Source organism: Phodopus roborovskii, unplaced genomic scaffold, assembly GCF_943737965.1.
Source record: "Phodopus roborovskii unplaced genomic scaffold, PHOROB, whole genome shotgun sequence".
NCBI classification, from domain to species: Eukaryota; Metazoa; Chordata; class Mammalia; order Rodentia; family Cricetidae; genus Phodopus; species Phodopus roborovskii.
The window spans coordinates 679,051-702,032 of NW_026125911.1; the positions used below are offsets into that span (position 1 = coordinate 679,051).

At 43.7% G+C, this 22,982-nt stretch overlaps 2 protein-coding genes across 3 annotated transcripts in view; one reads left to right on the top strand and one right to left on the bottom strand.

Annotated features, from left to right (window-relative positions):
* Positions 1-1,166: 1,166 nt before the first annotated feature.
* On the bottom strand, positions 1,167-13,902 carry Rab33a (RAB33A, member RAS oncogene family). Its single transcript, XM_051178973.1, has 2 exons — positions 13,508-13,902; positions 1,167-1,752 (listed from the first exon to the last, which is right to left on the bottom strand). Exons 1-2 carry the CDS (start codon positions 13,763-13,765, stop codon positions 1,297-1,299), a joined length of 714 nt encoding a protein of 237 aa, XP_051034930.1. The 5' UTR covers positions 13,766-13,902; the 3' UTR covers positions 1,167-1,296.
* A 6,494-nt stretch (positions 13,903-20,396) lies between these two features.
* Positions 20,397-22,982, top strand: part of Aifm1 (apoptosis inducing factor mitochondria associated 1) — a 35,746-nt gene continuing 33,160 nt past the window's right edge. The window contains exon 1 of one of the 2 annotated variants that reach the window (XM_051178975.1): positions 20,397-20,653. In XM_051178975.1, coding sequence (XP_051034932.1) covers positions 20,551-20,653 — 103 coding nt within the window. In that variant the 5' untranslated portion in view covers positions 20,397-20,550. The remainder of the gene's footprint in view (positions 20,654-22,982) is intronic. The other variant, XM_051178974.1, reaches the window with a different exon arrangement.

The window sequence follows — 22,982 nt, forward strand, 5'->3', positions numbered from 1 at the left end:
TATTCTGGAGTAAAGATCTTTTCTGGCCTTACCCTGGGCAGTGGTGCTCAGATCAGCATCTGGCCTTGGACTCTGATGATTTGAGGTTATGGTCCTTAACATCACTGACCTTGGCCACAGTACATCACATGCTGGATACAGGCCTCTGAGCAAACAAGTACAGCTGAGTCATGGTTATAAGATATTCAATCATGGTAAAGCATACTAACCGGGGTTTCATTAGTCAGCAAGTCAACAGACAACAGAACCTGAGCTCTTTTGGTAAAATGCAGAGGCAAAACATTGGGTAGGGACAACTGACAAGAAAACCAACTCTAACTGGGATACTAAAGACTAGGATTCATCTTTCTAGCACTCTGTTGTTGAATTCTTGTTTTGTAACTGGGTCACCAGGCCTGTGAACATAGGAGATGTGTCTTCCTGTAACAAATATTCCATGGCATCCTTTGCATAATGTGTATCTGTTACCTTGATCCTTTCTCATCCAAGAAAGGGCCACAGGGGGGAAAAAAGATCTCATGATTAAATGTGTGAAGAATGCAATTTTTGTGACAGAATTGGAATTGTGAGGCAGCCTACTTTTATACTTTAGAAAAAGGTGAAGGAAAATCCAAGGCACGCACCAAGGGAATGCAGGAAATGTTAAGTCCACATCTCCTTTCAAGACTTCACAGAGCTAGGTGAAGTGATACATACCTTTTAAGTCCAGCACTTGAGGGGCAGAGGTAAGAGGATCTCTGTGTTTGAGGCCATCCTGGTCTACATAGCAAGTTCCAGATTAGCCAGGACTAAATAGATCCTGTCTCAAAAAAAAAAAAAAAAACAAAAAACAAAAGTCAGATGTAGTGGCACATGCCTTTTAATCCCAAACACTCAGGAGGCAAAGGCAGGTGAATCTCTGTGAGTTCAAGGCCAACCTGGTCTACAGCCTCCAAAGCTACACAGAGAAACCATGTCTTAAAACAAAACAAAAAAAGAAAGTTAAAAAAAAAAAAAAAAACACAAGCAAAGACTTACACAATTTTCAAAAACCTCTTCTTGTGGCTAGGGATGTAACTCAGAGATAGAGCTCTTTGTTATCAGATGCAAGGCCCTAGCTTCTACCTCAGTACTCCAATCAAACAAAAAAGTCTTCCCGGAAGAAAGCAAGACATACAGGCATGTGATAATCTATACAAATTTTATTTTGATATTTGTTTGTATGGAAACAAGCAGGTGTCAGCATTATGCAGGCACAGAAAAAGGGAAAGAAAAAAACCTCCAGTGCTAATTCTCTTGTATTTACACCATTTGGTTTCAACAAGGACAGGAAGCTTTACTGTTAGCTTCCTGTGGGAACTCCAGTTTCTGCACCTTGCCTTGCTGCCTCTCAGAATCACGATACAACAGGGATTTCTGGGCCTTTAGTCGGCAAGCCAGGCACATGAAAATTGACTCCACGTTCTGGCTTTCTTTGGGGTCCTTGGCTGATGTCTCAAACAAGAGCATGTTGTGGGCATCAGCAAATTTCAGGGCTAAGTTGGAGGGTACCTGGATCTGTTCCCTCAAGTCACACTTGTTACCCACGAGCACCTTTGGGACTAGTGGGGGCACAGCATGCCCATTGCATTCTTGGATCCACATTTTTAAGTTGGTGAACGAGGTCATCTTGGTGACGTCATAGACAAAGACCACAGCATGTACATTGCGGTAGTAATGCTCCACCATGCTTTTACGGAAGCGTTCCTGTCCTGCTGTGTCCCACACCTGAACCTGCAACAGAAACCCATATGTGAAGTTGGAAAAGGAAACATGAGCAGATGAAAAGAAAACATAGTTTTAAAGCATTAGAAAACAAGGTTACAAGTTCTGATATAGCAGATTAGCAGAATGGACCTACCAAAGCTCAGAGAGAACTTTTAGAGTTTCCTACGTTTTTTTTCTTCTTAAAATTGCTGAATGAAAATACAGAGTTGAAAAAATCTAAAGGATTGTAGTTTAAAAATAGTACACAAGGATTGGAGAGTTGGCTCAGTGGTTAATATCACTTGTTGCAGAGGACACAGGTTTGATTTCCAGATCCATAAGGTAACTCACAACTGCCTGTAACTACAGTCCCAAGGGATTGGATGCCCTCTTCTCACCTTGGCTAGCACCAGGAATGCACATAATGCACTTTACATACATGCAAGCAAAACACTCATACACAAACAATGGATCTTTTAAAAATAAAAATAGTGCTGGGTGGTGGTGGCGGAGGCGCACGCCTTTAATCCCAGCACTTGGGAGGCAGAAGCAGGTGGTTCTTTGTGTGTCTGAGGCCAGCCTGATCTACAAATCGAGTTCCAGAACAGCCAGGACTACACAGAGAGAACCTGTCGTGAGAAACTAAAATAAATAAATAAATAAAATAGTACACAAATTGGTCAAAATTTCTTGAAGGCAGTGTGACAATTTCACCAATAATCTTAAAAATAGTCACAACTCTTAAAACCTGTAATCCTACTTCCGGGAATCTATACTAAAGCCATTGAAAAGATGCTCTCAAATTCTGTGAAAACATCTTGATCACAATGTTCTTTTTTACTGAAGGAAAAAAATGTTCACAATGAAAGGAATAGCGTATACACACAAACACACACTAAAAGTAATATTTGCATCAATTCACACCTGAAATTCCAGCACTCAAGTGTAAGGCAAAACATTGCTGTGAGTTCAAGACCAAGCTAGACTACATGAAAAAAAGAACCCTGTCTTAAAAGACCAGAGAGAAAAAGTGAGAGAGAGAGGACATATAATATTTTTCAGGGCTGGTATGTTCAATTTTTAACTGGCCCCAAATATTGCTTCATATGATATAATCTCGATTTTTAAAAAACTTAAGCACAAACATATTTGTAGAAAAGTCTAGAATTATATATACCAGAATGTTAATGGCTATTTGAATATAGATTTTTGTTTGTTTGTTTGAGACGGGGTTTCTCTGTGGTTTTGGAGGCTGTCCTGGAACTAGCTCTTGTAGACCAGCCTAGTCTCGAACTCACAGAGACCCACCTGCCTCTGCCTCTCCAGTGCTGGGATTAAAGGCCTGCACCACCACCACCTGGTGAATATAGGTAAAATTTGTTGTTTTGTTTTTCTCTTTCCCAAATTTTCTAGTTTAAAATACATGTTACTTTGTAGTGTTTTCTTTGTCATTGTTGTTGTTTTGAGACAGTGTCTTAACATACATATAACTTAAGCTGGGCTCGTACAAGTGATCCTCCTGCCTCACCTTCCTGAACTCTGGGATTATAGGCACGCAACTTCTTACCTAACTTTGTATTTCAATATTAGGAAAACTAAAATGAGTCAGGCCAGATTAAGCTACAAAGCAAGTTGGACGCCAGCCTGGACTATATGAGAGCCTGCTTTACTCCCATCAGAAAATTAAAAATAATGTTAAAAATCTCCATTGCCAGCCGGGCAATGGTGGCACAAGCCTTTAGTCCCAGCACTTGGGAGGCAGAGACAGGTGGATCTCTGTGTTCTCAAACCCAGCTGGTCTACAGAGTGATTTCCACATGGGTGTCAGATAGGAGGACTGGGCAGTCTATGGGGCCTCTGGTAGTGGATCCGTATTTATCCCTGGTATACAAATCGACTCTGGGAGCCCATTCCACACAGAGGGATACTCCCTAAGCCTAGACACTTGGGGGAGGGCCTAGGCCCTGCTCCAGATGATATGACAGACTTTGCAGATTCCCCATGGAAGGCCTCATCCTCCCTGGGGAGCAGAAAGGGTATGGGATGGGGGTTGGTGTGGGAAACAGGAGGAAGGGAGGGTGATAGAACTGGATTGACATGTAAAACAAAGCTTGTTTCAAATTTAAATAAAAAAACCCTATTATCATAATTTAAAAAAAAAAAAGAGTTCCAGACAGCCAGGGAATACAGAGAAACCATGTCTAGAAAAACAAACAAACAAACAAACCCTGGCCATTTAGCTGTATTTGTTATTTAAATGACATCTCATTTAAATAATAATAAAGGCTGACTTCAAATTCATGATTCTCCCTCCTGTATCAACCATCATGGTGCTGCAATTACATGCTTAAGCCACCATGCCTGTTTTTCAATTTATTTTTAAATTCACTTCTTTGTTATATAAAAGATAATTTAATTCACTCTATTTTTCTTCTGTATCTTGGCTTTTGGGATAAAAGCCAATTTATGAAGAGAAAAATCTGGTATCAGTAACATATGCACAGACAAAATTCCCAGGAGGACTACTCTGGGATTCAACATATATTCAAGCCCAATTTTATTTTCTATGATATGTTCAGGGTCTGGAACAACAGATAGTCATGCTCAAAATGATGATCTTAAGACCCTATAAAATTCTCAGTTATTAGCCAGGTGGTGGTGGCACATGCCTTTAATCCCAGCACTTGGGAGGCAGAGGCAGGTGGATCTCTGTGAGTTTGAAACCAGCCTGATCTACAGAGTGAGTTCCAGGACAGCCATAATTGTTACATGGAGAAACCCTGTCTTGAAAAACAAAATTCTCAGTTATCAAACAAAAATTTTTGTGGTCACTAATTTGACTACTGGGACTCTTCAAATGAATTCTATCGTGTTTATTTGGAATTAGCAATCAGTGAGTATAATCTATGGAATATAATTGAATCTCTTTGCTGAGTGAAGATCTTATAAGACTGTCATTGTGAACATCAGTTTCCACTGTCCTGGCTCTCCTTCATCATCCTCCAGGATCTTTTGGTGACACTTTTGAAACTGCATTTTTTATTTGGGTTTTTCTTTGACAGACGCCTGGCCTTCTGTCTCAGCCTCCTAGTGCTAAGGCTGCTGATATTTGCCTCCAACCTCAGCTTCTATTTGGACTCTCAGGGACCCTGGTTCTGCCCCTCCTTTCCCTTTTTCTGGACTACAACAGTTGTTTGGTTTCTGGTTGTCCCTATTCCATTGTCCCCTGAATGCTGCTGTCACACTAGCCACCTATATCCCTGCTTGTACCTGTATATCATCTTCCTCTTCAGGAAATTGTGGTAGCCATCTCCTGCATGTGGTGTCTAATGGGAATATTTAATCCGTCTTCATTTGACCCATCACTACCTAGGTTCAAGATACTTGGCCACATCTTTTTCTGTTACTGTGGTCCACTAGTCCACCCTTCCACATTAGATCCTTATCTCAATCTCATCCATTCTTGAAGACTCAGCTTATACCTCTACCTTTGTCCTCAAATCTTTCTTTGGGGGAGGAGGGCTTCTTTTGAGACAGGGTCTCTCTATTTAGTCCTGAAACCCACTATGTAAACCAAACTGACCCCGAATTCACAGAAATCCACCTGCCTCTGCATCCCAAGTGCTGGCATTAAAGACATGGGCCGCCATGTCTTTATTATTTTAATTGTAAAGATTTATCATTTTATTACTTCTATTTTATGTATGGGTATTTTGCCTGCACCTATGCCTGTGCACCACATACATGCAGTGCTTACAGAGGCCAGATGAGAACAACAGATACCCTGGAGCTGGAATTACATATGGTTATCAGCTACCATAAGGGTGCTGGAAATGGAACCCCAGAGCTCTGGAAAAGCAACCAGTGCTCTTAACCACTGAGACATCTGTCCAGTGTCCCCATTTGCAAATATTTTCTTTTTCTTTTTTTTTTTAAAGTTAATTTATTTTTAATACATATAATGTTCTGTCTGCACATACATGTGCATGCCAGAAGAGGGCACCAGACCCTGTGAGCCACCATGTGGGTTCTGGGAATTGAACTCAGGACCTTTGGGAGAGCAGCCAGTGCTCTTAACCTCTGAGCCATCTCTCCAGCCTCTCTAACTTTTCTTAGGAAGATCGATTGCTCTTAGGGTCTACATCATACCATTCTGAACACTTGTGTGTTCTCAGTTTCACGGATGCTGCTGCTGGACCCTTGCTGACTAAACTGTGTGGAGGCAGTGTTTTTCAGCTTTGGAATGTACATCATTGAGGTGGTGGTGGTGGCAGTGGTGATCTAAAGCAGTCTTGGCCTGAGCCACTAAAACTACCAGCAGTCGGACAGCTCAGCTATCTGTCAAAGCCATTTCAAAGAAAGCACAGCATCTGACTTTGGTTACAAAATCAAAAAGTCTCAGAAGACTTTTTTGTTTCTTTGAGCAGACACACACACACACACAAAAATATTTTTATTCATTCTATCTCTCTGGTGCTCTGAACAGCAATAAAGAGAGGTGGATGGGGTGAGGGCTGGAGGTTGGGGGGTTGAGGGTGGGAAGGAAACAGGCCTAGTACGGGAATATCATTTCCACTTGGCTCCAGATCTCCACTTCCCACCCCCACTCTCTGCTAGTCTTAATTCTTGCCTCCGAGTGAAGCTGAATCCCTGTCGGCCCTCAGGCTTGTGGCAGATGCTTTAACACCATGAGCTCAGGATTCTAAAAATACCTGCAGGAACATGGGTGGGAATGTGTGAGGTGTTTGAACTGAGTAAGGTTGGCTGTTTGGCTTTTCCTTGGCTTCCTAATTGTGTACACCACCCAAGTTGCCAGAACTGTAGGGAGAGCCCCTCTGCTGGAGCTGTCCTCTGCCTTTCTGAAGCTACAAAGAAAGCCTTGAAGCTTTCATGTAGAGGCTTGGGAGTTTGGGGCTAGTTATTGTTCCATTTTCCAGCTCTATAGAAAACACATTCAAAGTTTTTGCACCCCTACCTGTGATGAGACATAAGCCTGGAAGCAGGCTACTTCTAGCAGAAAACAGAAGAACTAGTGGGTATGGCCTCAAAACCTCTAAAAAGGAAGTACGTCAGTCAGGTTCACTGGATGCATAGAATATCTGTGTTTGGGGATTCAGTTTTCCTGGCCTCAGCATCCTCACGGTTCTTTCATCCTTGCTAAGAAGCAAAAGGAGATGCTTCCCTCCTCATTCTTTCCTTCCCCAGTGGACATGATTGAGGCCTGCCCCTTAGCTATTCATGTCTGAGATGTTCATCACTCTTAGAGGACCAGTAGGATACAATGGAGTCAAACCAATAGAATGCAAATCTTTCCACAAATCCTGTGCTAGTTGTGTGTCCTTTCTCAGCTTCAGTGCCCTCATCTGTTATGTCTTGTTGGCATTCCTTGGATATGCATGACGCTGCCTAATAGATTCCCGAACCCCCCAGATGCCCAAATCATGGAAGCTCAAATGCCCTTTGTAAAAAAAAATGTACTGTTCACATATTGCCCTGCACACTTCTTTCTACACACTTTAAATTAACTCTTCTTACACCATTTGATACAATGCAAATGATAAAAAAAATACTTGGTGTAAAATATAGTGTTTAGGGCTGGAGAGATGGCTTAGGGGTTAAGAGCAGTGACTGCTCTTCCAGAGGGCCTGTGTTCAATTCCCAGCAACCACATGGTGGCTCACAACCATCTGCAATGCGTTCTGGTGCCCTCTTCTGGCCTGCAGTCTCTGTATACATAATAAAAATAAATCTTTAAAAAATATAGTGTTTAGAGAATAAGAAAAAAGTCTGTATATGTTTAGGTAGATGCATGTGTGCACATGTTCACATGTGTGCATGCACACACACATATCCCAACACACACACACACAGACATACACACACACACACACACAGACATACACACACACACACACACACACACACACACACACACACACGAGATCTCATATAGATCAGGCTGGCCTGACTTGAACTCCTTATGTAGCCAAAAATTACCTTAAGTTGCTGAATTTCCTGTTTCTATTTCCCCAAGTGGTAGGATTTCAGACATACCTCACTGGACCAGGATTATGTCACTGGGTCGAACTTGGGGCCTCATATTTGTTAGGCAAGCACTTTACTAACAGAGCTATACTACCAGTCCATGCCTTTTTCTAAGTGTTTTATTCTCAGTTAGTAGAACTCCTTGAGTAGAGAGGGCCAGCAATATACATTCTTTCTGCCTCTCAGGCCTGACACCACCACTGAATCTTCATGGACAGTTGATGGTAAGTGCAGCCAGAAAGACAACATCTCTATAGTGGGGACTTGAACTTCTCTGTGGTTGCTAGGGTGATCCAAAAAAAATGACAAATGAGAAGAAGCTTTTGTTAAGTTGTGAAGTGCTCAATGAATGTGAGCTATCATTGTCTCAGAAAGCACATCAAACCTTTGGTACTGTGCCTTGGCTCTACTGGTTCTCATTCTGCAAAGCTTAACTCTAGAAGTTTGAAACAGGGCAAGGACAGCCAGTGGGAAGAGCCAGGGAGAAATTTGCATTATCTTGCGGTGAATGGCTTGGGATAGACCTAGATTAATGGGGTGATGGGCAAGGGTTTAGGGGCACAGGGTGGAGAGCTGCCACATCCCTGCTCGAATGAGTTTCAGCAAGCTCTCCATCCCCTGCACACACTCTTAGCTGATCTGGGATTTTTTTTTAATCTAGGAGATATGTCTGGCATCATTCTGTGAATGTCCTTTTGTTGGATGCCAATGGCAGAAGGCAAGTGTGCAAAAAAGAGAAACATTTGCAACCTTTGGTGGATACTCCCATGGATGATAGGGGAAGTTTAAAAGAAATCTTTTTTGTTGTTGTTGTTCATTTCATTTTTTCAAAACGGGGTTTCTTGGTGTAGCCAAGCTGTCCTGGAACTAGCTCCATAGAATATGCTGGCCTCAAGCTCATAGAGATCAGCCTGCCTCTGTCTCCTGTGTGCTAGGATTAAAGGTGTGTGCCACTACCACTCAACTAACAGAAATATTTTTATTAATTAGCTGGACTGTCCCACATGTATCTAAGATGTACACATACACAAAGCTGACACACATGGCAATGAAAAGGATGCAGACAGACTGGCAGGCAGGTGCACATGCGTCCACACACACCCACACCCATACTAGCAAAGGGAGAAAATTAAAGGGGGAGAGAAGGAGTGGAAGGAAGATGGAAAGGAAGAAAGGGGGAGGCAACAAGGGATGCACACAGTGATGGATAATTAACCATTAAGCTATCTGACAGAAGATGGAAATTTAGAAGCCCCACAGAAGACATGATGTCATTCTGACTGCAGGCTTCTTGTAAGTCACACTGAGCTCAGCCTCCTTGCACTTAGTAATGTAACACAGGAAGGTGTTTTCCCCAGTGATCAGCGGAAGGGAAGAACCCTGCAGCTGGCCTAGAGCCATGGCTGACCCACTGTGGTGCTGCTTAGCCTGTAGGGTTACCCAAACCAGATAGAAGGGTTACTTTCGGCAATGCCTACCCACCCCCAGCCCTATTCATTGGCTTCTGATGCTTTTAGCCCAAGACAGACACAATATGGTTTTGCTAAACCTGTAGGTGACACATACATAATGCATAATGGTTATTAAGAGAAGCTCCTCCCTTCCTTTGGGAGTTGGAAGATGTCTCTATCTTTCCCAGATTGATCAGGAAAAGCTGCCAGCTTTCCTGTGTTGTGTCTCGCCATGCTGCTCAAATAGAAACCCTTCTGAGTTAAATGGACTTATAACTTTGGTACTCTTGTAAGCCTGTTAATAGGAAACACAGAAAGAACAGCAGAAACGGGATTAGTAGGCCCTCATTGTAAGCTTGATCTTGTTTGACCTTACATCAGTCACTTTCCCTCTCAGAGCTCCAGTTCCCCACCTACAAAATGAGGTTTGGATTACAGACTTTTTTCTAAGGTCTAAACTCTGGACACCTGTAATTCTCATGCCTAGAGTGAGACAGCCAAAGTGTGAAAAGGAAAGTCCAAGTACTCTGTTAAGTGTCATGCGTGCAAGCAAAACAGATTTCTTGCTTGAAAATTTTTTTTAAATTTATTTAGTGGTGCTGGGGACATCATGATTCGAGACCTTATATATGCTAAAAACACACTATACCACTGAACTACATCCCCAAACCTGAAGGAGGCAACTTTAAGGCACCTGTATCCTTGGACCCTAGCCTTTACTCCCTTGCCTATACACAATAAGACTGACTGCTTGGTAGTCTATCATCACTCCCAACCTAGGGGACTAGCTCTTCTAACGTAGAGCTCAATGTAAAGAACATGGACTCTGGATCTCAGCTGAAATCCTAGCAATTGCAAAAGATCCCTGTGCCTATGGGCAAGCTATTTCATCCTTCTCAAACTTTCTTTATCTGTCAAAGGGAAACGACAAGAATCCCAATTCCAGGCTGGCAAGATAGTTCAGCACTTGGCACCCAGCCTAACGCCCTGACTTCAATTGCTGAAACTCAAGGGTGCAAAGAGAGAACGAGTTCTACAGGTTGTCCTCTGACCACCACATGTGCACAATGGAATACATGTGGCCACACGCGCACGCGCATGCGCACACACTACATGTAGATTATTTTAATTGAAAATATTTTAAAATCTTAACTCCTAGGGTTGCTGTATCAAGTAAGACATAAAATGACTAGCCTGGGCTTTGTTTAGTCAATAAACAGAAGGTGTTTTGTTTAGTTTGGATTAATTTTTATTATTTGTAATTCTGCGGGTATGTGCACAGGAATGAATGTCTCTGTAAGGGCCAGAGGCATCAGGTACCCATAACACTGGAGGTATAGAGTCCTCTGGAAAGCAGTATGTGCTTTTAACCACTGAGCCACCTCTCCAGCCCCAATAAACAGAAGCTTTCAATTATTAACCAGAATGATTGGAGGCAGTTCTTTTGAATTTATTTTAGATATATTTTGTGTGTATGGGTGTTTTGTGGTGAACTTGTAGGTGCTCCGTTCCCTAAAGCTACAGTTATGGATGGCTGTGAGTCAATGTGTGGGTGCTGAGAATTGAAACCAGGTCCTAGAGCACTTGTTATTGTACAGGGCCTAAATTCAAGTGTTCTTGACCTCTGAGGTAGCTCTCTTCCCCAACCATGGGGTTTGGGGCTTGTTGGTTTTTTGTTTGGTTTGGTTTTGAGTATGTGTTAACAAGGAAACACTGGATTGTAAACGTTATGAGGTACAAGTGGAGACATGGTAATCAGAGAAAACAAATGAAGCTTTGCTCCCCTAAGGATAGCCCTGATGAGGAAGATGTAGCTCTGAATATGGCAAATCAGGCATCCCCAACTTAGGGTGTCATGTGTACCAGCTCTGGGACACAAGGGGGCAGGCCTAGGAGAGGTTATACCCTATTCTAGAATGGACGAGGCCAGTTGAGGGGTCTCTACCACTCCACTGTAAGGGCTTTTCTTTTATAATCTACTTTAGAATCTGACAGCTACTCTTGCTGGCTGAGCTCTAGGGCTGCCTCCGCCAACCACGCTGCCGCTTTCTCTCTCCACCCCCCCCCCCAAAGGACGACTAGCTTTGACAGTCATCTTCAAACCAGGTTTTGGCACTTGTTCCTTGCAAGCAGTCAAAGCATGAGACACAATCTACTTCTTTCTTGGTCTCCTGCCAGTTGCCATGTTCTGCCATCTTCCAGACACGCTGGTCTCTCACCTGCCAGCTTTGGCCTTGGTGTTTCAACCGCTTAAATGGGAGCAGGGTGACCATCTCCCAGGGCCGACACTCCACTGAGGGTTCTTGCCGAATTGGTCCTCAGAGGTTCCTCCTGAACTGTTACAAGGCTTTGTCCTCTTGAAAATATCATCTCCCCCCCCCCCCGCCCAGCCCATATTAAGCACTTATCTGCACGTGGTGGTGTGCTGATCTCTGTTTCTAGTGAGTCACACCGTCAAAGGCTCTGCCCTCTGGGGAAAAAGTCTGGGATATTTGGCAGAGACTCTGAAACCCATCTGGTTAAATCCAGGGGTGATAGGAAGCGAGGAGTGATTTAAAACCCTCCCCCAAGGTCATTGGGCAATGACTCTATCCACTGTTCACCACCAACCTTTCATTTCTACCCACATTCATCTCCCCTTTCTCCTAGACCCCCACACACTTCCTCCTTCTTACCACTCAAATTTCAGATGGCTTTACCACCCTGGCCTGACTTGTAAGCGAACTCTTTAGCTCATCATAACACTTTATTTTTAATAAATGGTAGCATGAAATGTGAATGATTTTGAAAGTGTTTCAAAATGCATCCATTGATTTATTTCTACTTTGGGGGAGAACCCCACATCTTAAACTTTCCAGTGGCTGATAGGCATATATTAAAGAAAGTAGACACCATACAGGAAGAAGCCCTGACTTATGCAAACATTCAACATGAGACTCCTTGAAAAAGATAGCGACAGATACCCGCATTGATTTTAAAAGGACATGGAGCAATCCCCCTCTCCTCAGAAATGGGAGAAGCAAAAAAGATCACAAGCTCAAAAGAATGTCCTATCTCCCAGACCCAGAGTCTCTTCCTTATCTTCGACCAGTCTTCCTGAAGCGCAGTGTCTTGGCTTGTTTTCTGGAGCCATTTTAAAATGCAATCATTTTAATCACCAAGAAATCTTTCACAATCTGAGAGGTTCCATCAGCCCTCCAGTTCCCCAGTTTCTTCTTTCCACTTCACTTAGAAGACAGGACATGCGGCAACTTCAGTTGTTTGACCAGCAAGAAGTTTACCTTCACCTTTGTCTCTCCCTGAGGTCCAACTACTACAGGCTCTCAAGCAAAGGCAACTATGAGTCTAGAGGACTGGTCTTTAGTATCCACAGTGCTGCCTTAGATTTCCATGACACACAAAGCTGCCCTTGCCATTCCCTGCTTTCTGCCACCGCCTCCGTGCACACTGACATCTTACTGAGTTTCTACTTTTACTGCACTAAATGAACATACAAAATATTTTTGCTTGACCTACTTAATACACTATGGGGGAGAGAGTCAAGGCACTTCCCCTGGCCCTCAGTTAAATTGCTCTACATTTCCCCCAAGAGGCTTTCTGAAGACAATGCCAGCAAAATGAGTAATGGGTACTTCGTTCATTAGGTTCCCCAAAGCAAGCAGACAAATAAGTACTGGAGAGGGACTGCCCCCGAAGAGCAAGTTTTGGTGATTATGAAGAGCCAGCAGGTGACTCTGTCTCAAACACCTCTCAACTCCACCTCCATTCAAACTCAGTCCTAATCTGAAGTGTAAACTATAATTTAAAATAAAGCCGTTTCCATGCTCCATGAATTCCCAACCTTCCTAATGTTACAGGGCTTAGCCAAGATGATTTTTTTTTTACAGCCTATTGGCACCCAAGAGGTAAAAAGACCTCAAGATGTGAGAAGTGCTTTGGGATCCATTCCACAAGACTAGCACCAGAGATGTCTCTGGCCTTCCTGCGTCCAGGAGTGTCTCTCCCACTCAGGGTCGAGAACAATTTCAAACCTGCTTTTCCAGGCAGGAGCTGCAGAGTGAGGGCAAAGGGAAAAAAATGCAACCACTCTGGCTTGCCAGAAAAATTGGGTTAGGTGGGGATGGGGTCCCTGAAAGAAGCTAAAAGGGGTAAGGATGTGGCGAGGGTCTTGAGCTCGGCAGGTGGCGACACAGCCAAAGGTAGACATTTATTGTCACTAGAGCTATACCCCAGGCGAAACCCCCTCCCCAGGTCCCTCCCTTCCCGGACCTGACCAGCTGGATCACCTTGATCTTCTCGCCCTCGATTTCCACGGTCTTCTCCCTGAAGTCCACACCGATAGTGGCCTCAGTCTTGTCTGGGAAAGTCCCCCCGCAGAAGCGGAAGGTCAGGCAGGTCTTGCCCACGTTGGAGTCCCCAATCACGATGATTTTGAAGATACGAATCTGCACATACTGGTCCATCGATGAATCGAGCTCCAGGGATGCCAAGCCAGCAGCTGAGGCGGGCTGTAGGCTCCCATGGCCCAAGATGGGCTGCGCCATCTCCCCGGGACAGGACCGGGGTCCCAACCCCACTTGAGGGCTCCACACAAAGAAAGCGGCCACGTTAGTGCGCTCAGGGCGAAAGAGCTTTGTGCGTGTGAGTGTGTGTGTGTGTGTGTGTGCACGCGCGCGCGCGTGTGCGTGTCTGAAGTGTGTGTCCGCCTGTGTGTGCGTGCGCCGGCAACGTGTGTGTGCGCGCGCTTGAAGGGGGTGCTCTTATCCTAGGCACCCCTCCTGCTTCCCCAGTGCACCCTCCTTGCAGCTCCAAGGCACAGACACAAAAGCTTGAGAGAGAAGAAATGGAGAGCCAGGCAGCCTAGAGCCCCCTCCTCCCGCCTGTGTGTGAGCTCCAGGACTGCAGGCTCAGGCCACGCCGCACCTTCGCCTAGACCCTCCCCTGTCTGGACCCCAGGGACACACTGGAGGGAGAAAGCCTGAGCAGAGCAGGGAAGGGATGAGCAGAGTGGCACACTCCACCTCAGACTAGCCTTCCCTTCTTTTTTGCCAGTTCTGCGGTGGGATTCAGGCTTCCCACCCCCACTTAACTTAGAGCGCACAGGGTCAGTGAGCAGTGGGCACAGCTGGGAAGGACAAAGAGCACTGTACCCTAAGGCATCACTTGGAGAGCTTCGGGTCCTGTGCAGCACTAGGTGGGGGATCAGATAAAGCTTTCACCTCCACGGCGGCTGGCAGCTGTGCCCTTGTGGATCCCTGCCTCCCCCAACTCTTAGGATAAAGAAGTATTCTATCTTACTAAGTAAGCAGGTGCATTTTGGGGTCTAAGAAATTGGGGAAGGCACTAGGAGGACACTGATATACTCAGTGGCTTCTGGAGGGGTTCCACGCAGCTGACAGGAGGCAGACACGGGGCACGGGTGTGAGTGTGTAGGGGGTGTTACAGTTTCTGTCAAAGACTTACCAGATGTAGGGGGGCGCGTACCAGGCGCCAGCCTCCCCTCATCACACCACGAGCACCCACCCTCTGAATGTTCAAGAGGGCGGCTCCCATTGGCTGCTACAGTCGGTTGTGTTTGGCTGGCCAATGGGGAAGGACCGCCACAGGAGAGGGCCATACAGAGGATAGGAGAGGGGGGAAACTAGTGGGGACAGCTCTATCAAAAGGGGACTTTGTTTCTGTAGCTAACCATTACAGGTCCAGGTGAGGGCACTTTGCACATGGCATAAATCCCAGAATCCCTGACACTATGAGCCCTTCATAGCGCCATAAGTTGTCCCAGAATGGCAGAGATACAAGGGGAATTGAGAATCCCAAGGATGGCTCATCCACCCCCTGAAAGTGAATGTAGAACAAAGTGGTTGGGTCTAATTTTCCAGAAGCCTAGATTATGCTTGGAAGATGATAAATGAATACAACTTTCTTACGATGTCAGGGGCAGCTTCCCAATGCATGCTAACCATCACACAACTTGGACACGACCCGTATTCCTTCTCCCAAAAGTGACTTTCAAGTTCAGAATCTGTATGAAATCAACAATTTACATAAATAAAGAGCATCCATTTTATATTTGTTTTAGGACTTTTGTGATCTCCCTCATATTTCATAGGCTAAGGTAGCACAACATATGCCATTAGTACCCACATATGAGATATTGCTAATGTCATTAAACTCAGGGGTTCCGGCAGCACACCTGAACTGCCATTTACATGTAATCTACAGGAAGAGACGATGTGATTAAATCCATTTCCTCTGAGGAAAAATAAAGCAATTCAGCCGGGCGGTGGTGGTGCACGCCTTTAATCCCAGCACTCGGGAGGCAGAGGCAGAGGCAGGAGGATCTATGAGTTCAAGGCCAGCCTGGTCTACAAGAGCTAGTTTCAGGACAGCCTCCAAAGCCAGAGAAACCCTGTCTCGAAAAACAAAAACAAAAACACAAAACAAAACAAAACCAAAACAACCCCCACCCCCCCAAAAAAAAAATCCAGTACATCAGTGATGTGTGTGTAAACATGTTGGAATGTGAAGGCTCAGCCAAGTTCGTTATTCAAAATACAGCCTCCTGCTTAATCTTATCCTTAAGTTAGGAGATGTACTTATAGCTCTTTATCATATATGTGGGTCACCCATTTCTAAAAACCCTTTTTTATACTAGTCAGCATTAAAACCATCCAGAGAAGAGTTAGTTAATCCAAGACCATCATTATGTATACCAACCATCATCATGATATCGTAATTTTGTTTTTCAATTGACTGCTTTCTACATACTAGAAATTATTATTCGATTATTTCTTGTTTTTAAAAAAAAAAAACCCTGATGCCTCAACTGATCTAAATCCTTAGAAAAGTAACTCTATTGATAAGATAGGAGGGCTAGCTAGCTCATTTGGTACAGTATGTGCTCTGGGTCAGTGGTTAAGAGCACTTGTTCTTACAGATGATTGGGGTTCAATTCTAAGCACCTATAGGGCCAACTATCCATAACACTAGTTCCAGGGGATATGATGTCATCTTCTGACCTCTGAAGACACCAGGTGTTCACATGGTGCACAGACTTATATGCAAGCAAATCAGTCATACACACAAAATAAATCCCTTTTTCTGAGACAGACTTTCTTTATGTAGCCTTGGCTGTCATAGAACTAGCTCTGTAGACCAAGCTGGCCTCTAATTAATTCACAGAGATCTGCCTCCTGAGATTAAAGCATGCACCACCACCACCCCTGGCAAAATAAAATAAATCTTTAAAACATGTTTCTCATTAGTTTTATTTTTAGGCTTTTTGAGGAGCTGTCTTTTTTGCAGTTTGTTTTTGAGACAGGGTCTCTCTATGGAGCCCTGGCTTGCCTCCAATTCACAGAACCCCCCTGCATATGTCCCTCTAGTGCTGGGATTAAAGGCACACGCCATCACATCCAGCTTTTTGCTGTTGCTGTTTGGTTGGTTGTGTTTTTGTTGTTTTGTTTTGTTTTGTTTTTCTCTTGAGTTTTTTTTTAATTGAGACAGAGCTTTTTGTAGCCCAGGCTTTCCCCCACCTCACTAAGTAGCTGAGGATGAGCTTGAACTCCTAATCCTCCTTCCTCTGCCTCCCATGTGCTGTCATTACAAGTATGTGACACCACTACTGGTTTCATTAGTCACACTTTTAAACATTGATCTAATTTGCTGAATGGATAAGGAAACTTTAGATGTTTTCATGTAATGAATCTTGCTTCCTGGGTTAAAATTCCTAAAACATACCTTTGAAATTGCATCCCCCATCCACTTCCACCAAGAAAAGAGGAAATTTCATCACTTAAAATGATTAGGGCCAGGTTGGGCGGTGGTGGCTCACGCCTTTAATCCCAGCTCTTTGGAGGCAGAGGCAGGCAGATCTCTGTGAGTTTGAGACCAGCCTGGTCTACAAAGTGAGTTCCAGGACAGTCTCCAAAAAAGCTACACAGAGAAACCCTGTCCCAAAAATCAACAACAAAAAGATTAGGCCTAAATTCATTGACAGTGCAAATTGCCCCCCCACACACACACACATTTACGGTCCTTTTCACTCCTGTCATTGTCTCCTGAAAATGTACTGAACTTTATTTCTCAAAAATTTATTTTGTGGCTGACAGACACTTAAGAAAGTGTTCAACATCTTTAGCCATCAGGGAAATGCAAATCAAAACAACTCTGAGACACCATCTTACTCCTGTCAGAACGGCTAAAATTAGAAACACCAAAGACAGTTTATGCTGGAGAGGATGTGGAGAAAGGGAACACTCCTTCACTGCTGGTGGGAGTGCAAACTCATACAGCCATTTTAGAGATTAGTATGGCGGTTCTTCAGGAAAATGGGAATCAGTCTACCACAGGACCTGATAATTCCACTCTTAGGCATATACCCAAATGATCCACATCCATGCAACAAAGACATCTGTTCATCTAGGTTTGTATCAGCATTATTTGTAATAGCAAGGACCTGGAAGCAACTTAGATGCCCCTCAACTGAAGAATGGGTAAATATGAAGTACATTTACATAATAGAATACTACTCAGCGGGGGTGGGGGGGAGGACCTGAAATTCACAGGCAAATGGATGGAACTTGAAGAAACCATCCTGAGTGAGGTAACCCAGTCACAAAAAGAGGAACATGGTATGTACTCGCTCATATATGGATTTTAGACCTAGATCAAAGGATCACCAGCCTACAATTCACACCAGAATCTAAGAGATTCATACAAGGTCTCCCATAGAAGGGGAAAGGGACAAGATCTCCTGAGCATATTGGGAGCAGGGGTATGGGGAGTTGGGGGAGTGGGAGTGGGGGGGCATTGAGTGGAGAGGGAGTTGGGAGAAGGGTGGAAAGGAGAACAAGTGGCACCAGGAAGATTGAGTAGGGGGACAAATAGAGGAGAGCAGAGAGAGGGGATAGCATAAAAGAGGGAGCCATTATAGGTTTGAAGAGAAAACTGACTCTAGAGAAATGTCCAGAGACCTACAAGACTGAGCCCAACTAACAATCTGAGCAACAGTGAAAAGGCTACCACAAATGCCCTTCCCTGATAATGAGATTGATGACTAATTTATCTACCATCATGGAGACCTCATCTAGTAGCTGATAGAAACAGAAGCAGACACCCACAGCTGAACACTGAGCTGAACTCCTGGAATCCATTTGCAGAGAGGGAGAAGTGATGAGCAAAGGGGTCAAGACCAGGCTACAGAAACCCACTGAGACAGCTGAATTGAACAAGGAGGAGATAACAGGCCCCCACACTGATAGCTGGGAATCCAGCATGGGACTGACTCAGACGCCCTGAATGTGGGTCTCAGTTAAAAGGCCTGGGCAGTCTATGGGACCTCTGACAGTGGAACCAGGATGTATCCCTGGTGCACAAAAGGACTTTGGGAGCAAATTCCCCATGGAGGGATACTCCCCTAACCTAGAGGCAGGAGGGAGGGCCTAGACCCCACTCCAATGACTTGACAGATTTTGTTGATCCCTATTGGAAGACATCATCCTCCCTGTGGGGTTGGTGGGGAATGGGTCGGGAGGGGGGTGGGGGGGAATGGGAGGATAGGAGGGAGAGGGAACTGGGATCTATATGTAAAATCAGAAATAATAATAATAATAAAAATAAAATAATAAGTAAAAATTATTTTGTTACTAATATTTAAATTTTCAGGGTGAGTGTTGTATGTGTTGCTTCAAACCAAATGGAGGACTTACAGTTTTAATCAAACACTCTGCCTCTGAGCTATACTCCCAGGCCCAGGGTGTTGTTTTGAAACAGTCTGTGTTGCTCAGGTTGGTGTATAATTCATAGTTAGGTTCCATGCACTAAGAAATTATAGTCCTTAGGCCCCTAAGTCCAACTGTCTCCAGACCAGTTGAAGCAATTTGGTGCCTTGTCCAAGTAGCAGAGACAGGATTCAACCTAGGTCCTTGTGAAATCCTGGTCAACATTCTTAAACCCTGAAAATATTCCTTTCAGTCTCAATGTATTCACCCTCTGAAATACTATTCTTTCTCCTCCACTATTTGAAAATTACTGATCATCCTTCGAGACATATCTCAAATAACACTTCTATATTAAGTTTCCCCCTAGGGATTCCATCCCCAAACCCTCTCTCAGAATGGCTCTGTGGTAGATATCATTTAAATGACCAATAGATCCCATTTTCCCAGGTAAACGGAGATCACTCCCCATACTTTTTATATACCCAAAAACCTCTTACATAGTACTGTTCAATAGGAAGGGACAGGGTCTCTTCACCACGAAGCCTTGACTGGCCTGATATAAGCAAGAATGGCTTCAAATTTACTTGCTGTCCGCCTGTCTCTATTTCTGCCTCCCCAGTGGGAGGACAGACTTTATACCACAACACACTGCTTCATTAAATACTTAACATGCAATTCAAATATTCAGATCTTTGAAACGGGTCTATGTGTTTTGCCCACAGGAGAGAAAAAAAACCTATTTTATCTCAGTGCTTGCTCTATATTTCCTATAACTTTCTCAGTCCTGCTAAGGACTTCTTTCACAGAAATCACAGGCACTTTTTTTTTTGGCACTTTTTTTTTTTTTTTTTTTTTTTTTTTGTCTGCCTTATCTTCTCAAGTACGAATCACAATAGCGCGAGACTATGCAAGGCACTAGATACAGAACATAAGAGTGATACAGAGAAAGAACAGGGGAAGTACCCCCCCTTCCAAAAACAGGCTGCACGAAAAAGTGCCAGTTACTTGTAAAAGGCAGAAGTTTATTCAGGGTTCGGGAATCAGGTGCGGTGACTCGGACTTGGAGGAAAAACTACCATTGGATTGTATTAAGAGATTCAAAAAGGCTTAAATGCCTAATAGCCAGTTGCCTAAAACACACACAAAAAGGAAGATTCAACGGTCAGTTTTTGTGAGTTCCCTGCACCTACACTGCAGTAGCACCACCCACAGCCGCCAGGCACAAGTCTCTCCTTCGACAGGTTTCCTAAGTGGCTCAACCTAATACAAAGCCACTAACTCGCGGAAACTTGTAAATCCGGAGGCGGGGCCCGGGTCCCAGCAGAGCGCGTGAGTAGCTGGACGCATGCGCAAACTTCATTGCCGTGGGACCAATTGCAATGCGGCGCTGAGTATGACGCCTGCGCTGTAGGTCTCCAGCCTCAACGCCTTTTTCCAGGCTCTAGCTGGCCGGTTTCTGCATCCAATGTCCACTCGGGGCTGGGAGGAGGAGCCTGCGTAGTGTGCGTGTGACGGGAGGGGGAGCGGGCCGAAGCCCGTGGTGTTTGACCCATTCTACGGTGTGTGAGAAGAAAAGGAAGGAGCGGTTCTGAGTAGCGGTTGCCAGAATGTTCCGGTGCGGAGGCCTGGCGGGTGCTTTCAAGCAGAAACTGGTGCCCTTGGTGCGGGCAGTGTGCGTCCAGAGGTCGAGACAGAGGAACCGTCTTCCAGGTGACTAGCTGACCCGTCCGGGACAACCCCTTACCCTACTTCAGAGTCCAAGGGCCTAAGTGCCATAGGCTCCCTATACCTCGCAAGACCAAAAAAACTTAAAACAAGAATTGCAAATTGGCGGGACACGAACTCAGAGTTTGCAAGCTGAACAATCAGCATATTTATGCCGACCTGACCTTCAAGAGATCTGAACCCCAGAAGTCAGTGTGAGGCCTTCTCTTAGAAGTCTTTGCAATTTAGGGAAAATAGAACGCTTGGCCACACCATTTTGCCACTCGCTGCCCCCTCGCCTTTTTAAAGCATTGAGGTCAGATGAAAGTTGTCATTTATTGGTTGTGACAGCCCTATGCCCAAGTTTCTCCTGTAAATCAGATTATCCGTTCTACCTTTCAAAACTCCTAATGAGAGTTGTAGATTTGAATGCTCTACGATGTGGAAACGGTGTAGCACCAGTAAGGATTCAGTTGTATACCAGACTTGGAGAGAATTAGCTCAGAATTGGTTTGAGACGCCCAGACAGTGCAATTCTTGATGGTCTTACGTGCTTCAATGAAAGCTTTTAAAACACATTGTATTTGTTCTCTAGGAAGTTGTCTCATTAAATTTTAGAGCTGCAAGGGATTTTGTGGTAAACTTCAGCCCACTCAGTTTATGGATAATAAATTGAGGAACAGAGAGGTGAAATTACTTCCAGAAGGTCACATAATTAATAGGTAGAACTAAAGCTACACTGCCAGTTTGTAGGCCCCTAATCTATTGCTACACCCCTACTCTGCTTCCTAAAGTTTGACCTGAAACAGTTAAACATAAATTAGGTACTCTTTCCAGTAATTAGCCAATTATGCATTCAATATCAATGGGTTTATCTGACCATGGTTTGAGTCCGCTTATTCTCAACCTATATAGATTTGTGGGAATGTACATTTTAAAAATCAATGATTTTTAAAAAATCATCATCCTGGGGTAGTTACATTTATAATATCAAATGTTATTCTTGAGGCTTTTGTGATGTGCAGATGCTTTTTGGGTTGTTTAGAAATAAGAAATGGAAAATACTTTGATAGGATTTTTGCATATGTGTTTGGAAAGTTTGTTCACTTGTTATGAATCAAAATGTTTCTTAATAGATGTTAATCTCCTGGGTGTGGTGGCACAGGCCTTTAATTCCAGCACTCTGGAGGCAGAGGCTGATATCTGTGAGTTCAAGGCCGTCCAGAACTACAAAGCAAGTTCTAGGGCAGCCATGGCTACACAGTTGAGACCCTGTCTAAAAAAAAATGTTAGCTTAGTTATATCTTAGGAAGAACTTCTTTTGGAACTTCAATATTTGTTTTAGCAAAAACAAACAAGCATCAACAAAATCCTCTGGTTTACCTAAAAATCCATTAAGTATTCAGTGCATGGAAATGGTGGTACTATATGTAAATTGTGAAGAAATTTATACAAATTTAAATAACCTGAAGATATTAACCTTTCTACTATTGTATATTTATTTTGCCTGATGCATAGCTTTTACCAGAATTCTGGTGTCTAACCAAAAGTTTTCAATTAAATATTAATTTGATTACAGTATAAGAACTTCTGGAAAAATACAAACTTAAGTGTTTTTTTCCTAGTTGTACAGGCAGTCTCCTGTAAAAATACTATGGCTTCCTGACATACCCGTCCATCTTTGCACACATTCCTTTGGCCACGAATCAGAGTGTGGCATCATCTGCTTTAAAAATGAGTGTGGGGAGGGATACCATTTCAAAAAGAAATCATGATATTTTCATTATAGGAATTATGGCTCAATTGCCTATTGCCTTTAATCTAATTTCTTTTTCACATAGTAGCATCTGCCATATGTTTTCACAGAGGCGGGCAAGAGTTGAGGGTTATATACCACTTCTCTCTCCTTTGCCCCCCCAATACTTTGCCTGGTTGTTATAGAAAAACCTCATTTTTGCTTCTATTTTTCTTGTTTTAGTAAACCTTGGGCCTGCCTTGAAACTATGCATCTACATTTGTCACCATTGTTAGGTTCATTTCCATTATACTCTGCTTTTTTTGCTTTGAAACGTAAATAGCTGCTACTCTGCTTTATTTGGATTTTCTCCCTCTTTCCAGAAATGATAGATAACTAAGCCATAACTCTGTGTCTGCATCCATTAATGAGAAGGGATGGATAATAGATAGTTTGTGTTCTGTAATATTTTATTCCCCAAGTGTTATGCTGCCCATTGTGATCAAACTGATCACTAACTCTATGACTTAAAGTTCAAATATTTGACTATATTTCTTTTTCTTTTTGAGACAGGGTTTCTCTGTGTAACAGCCCTGGCAG

What these genes read in the sequence shown, in the direction of transcription:
- Rab33a (XM_051178973.1), bottom strand. Translation starts at nt 13,765, where the DNA reads ATGGCGCAGCCCATCTTGGGCCATGGGAGCCTACAGCCCGCCTCAGCT. An exon ending in TCGAGGGCGAGAAGATCAAG is followed by an intron (nt 1,753 to 13,507) that starts GTGATCCAGCTG and finishes TTTCTGTTGCAG; the next exon opens with GTTCAGGTGTGGGACACAGC.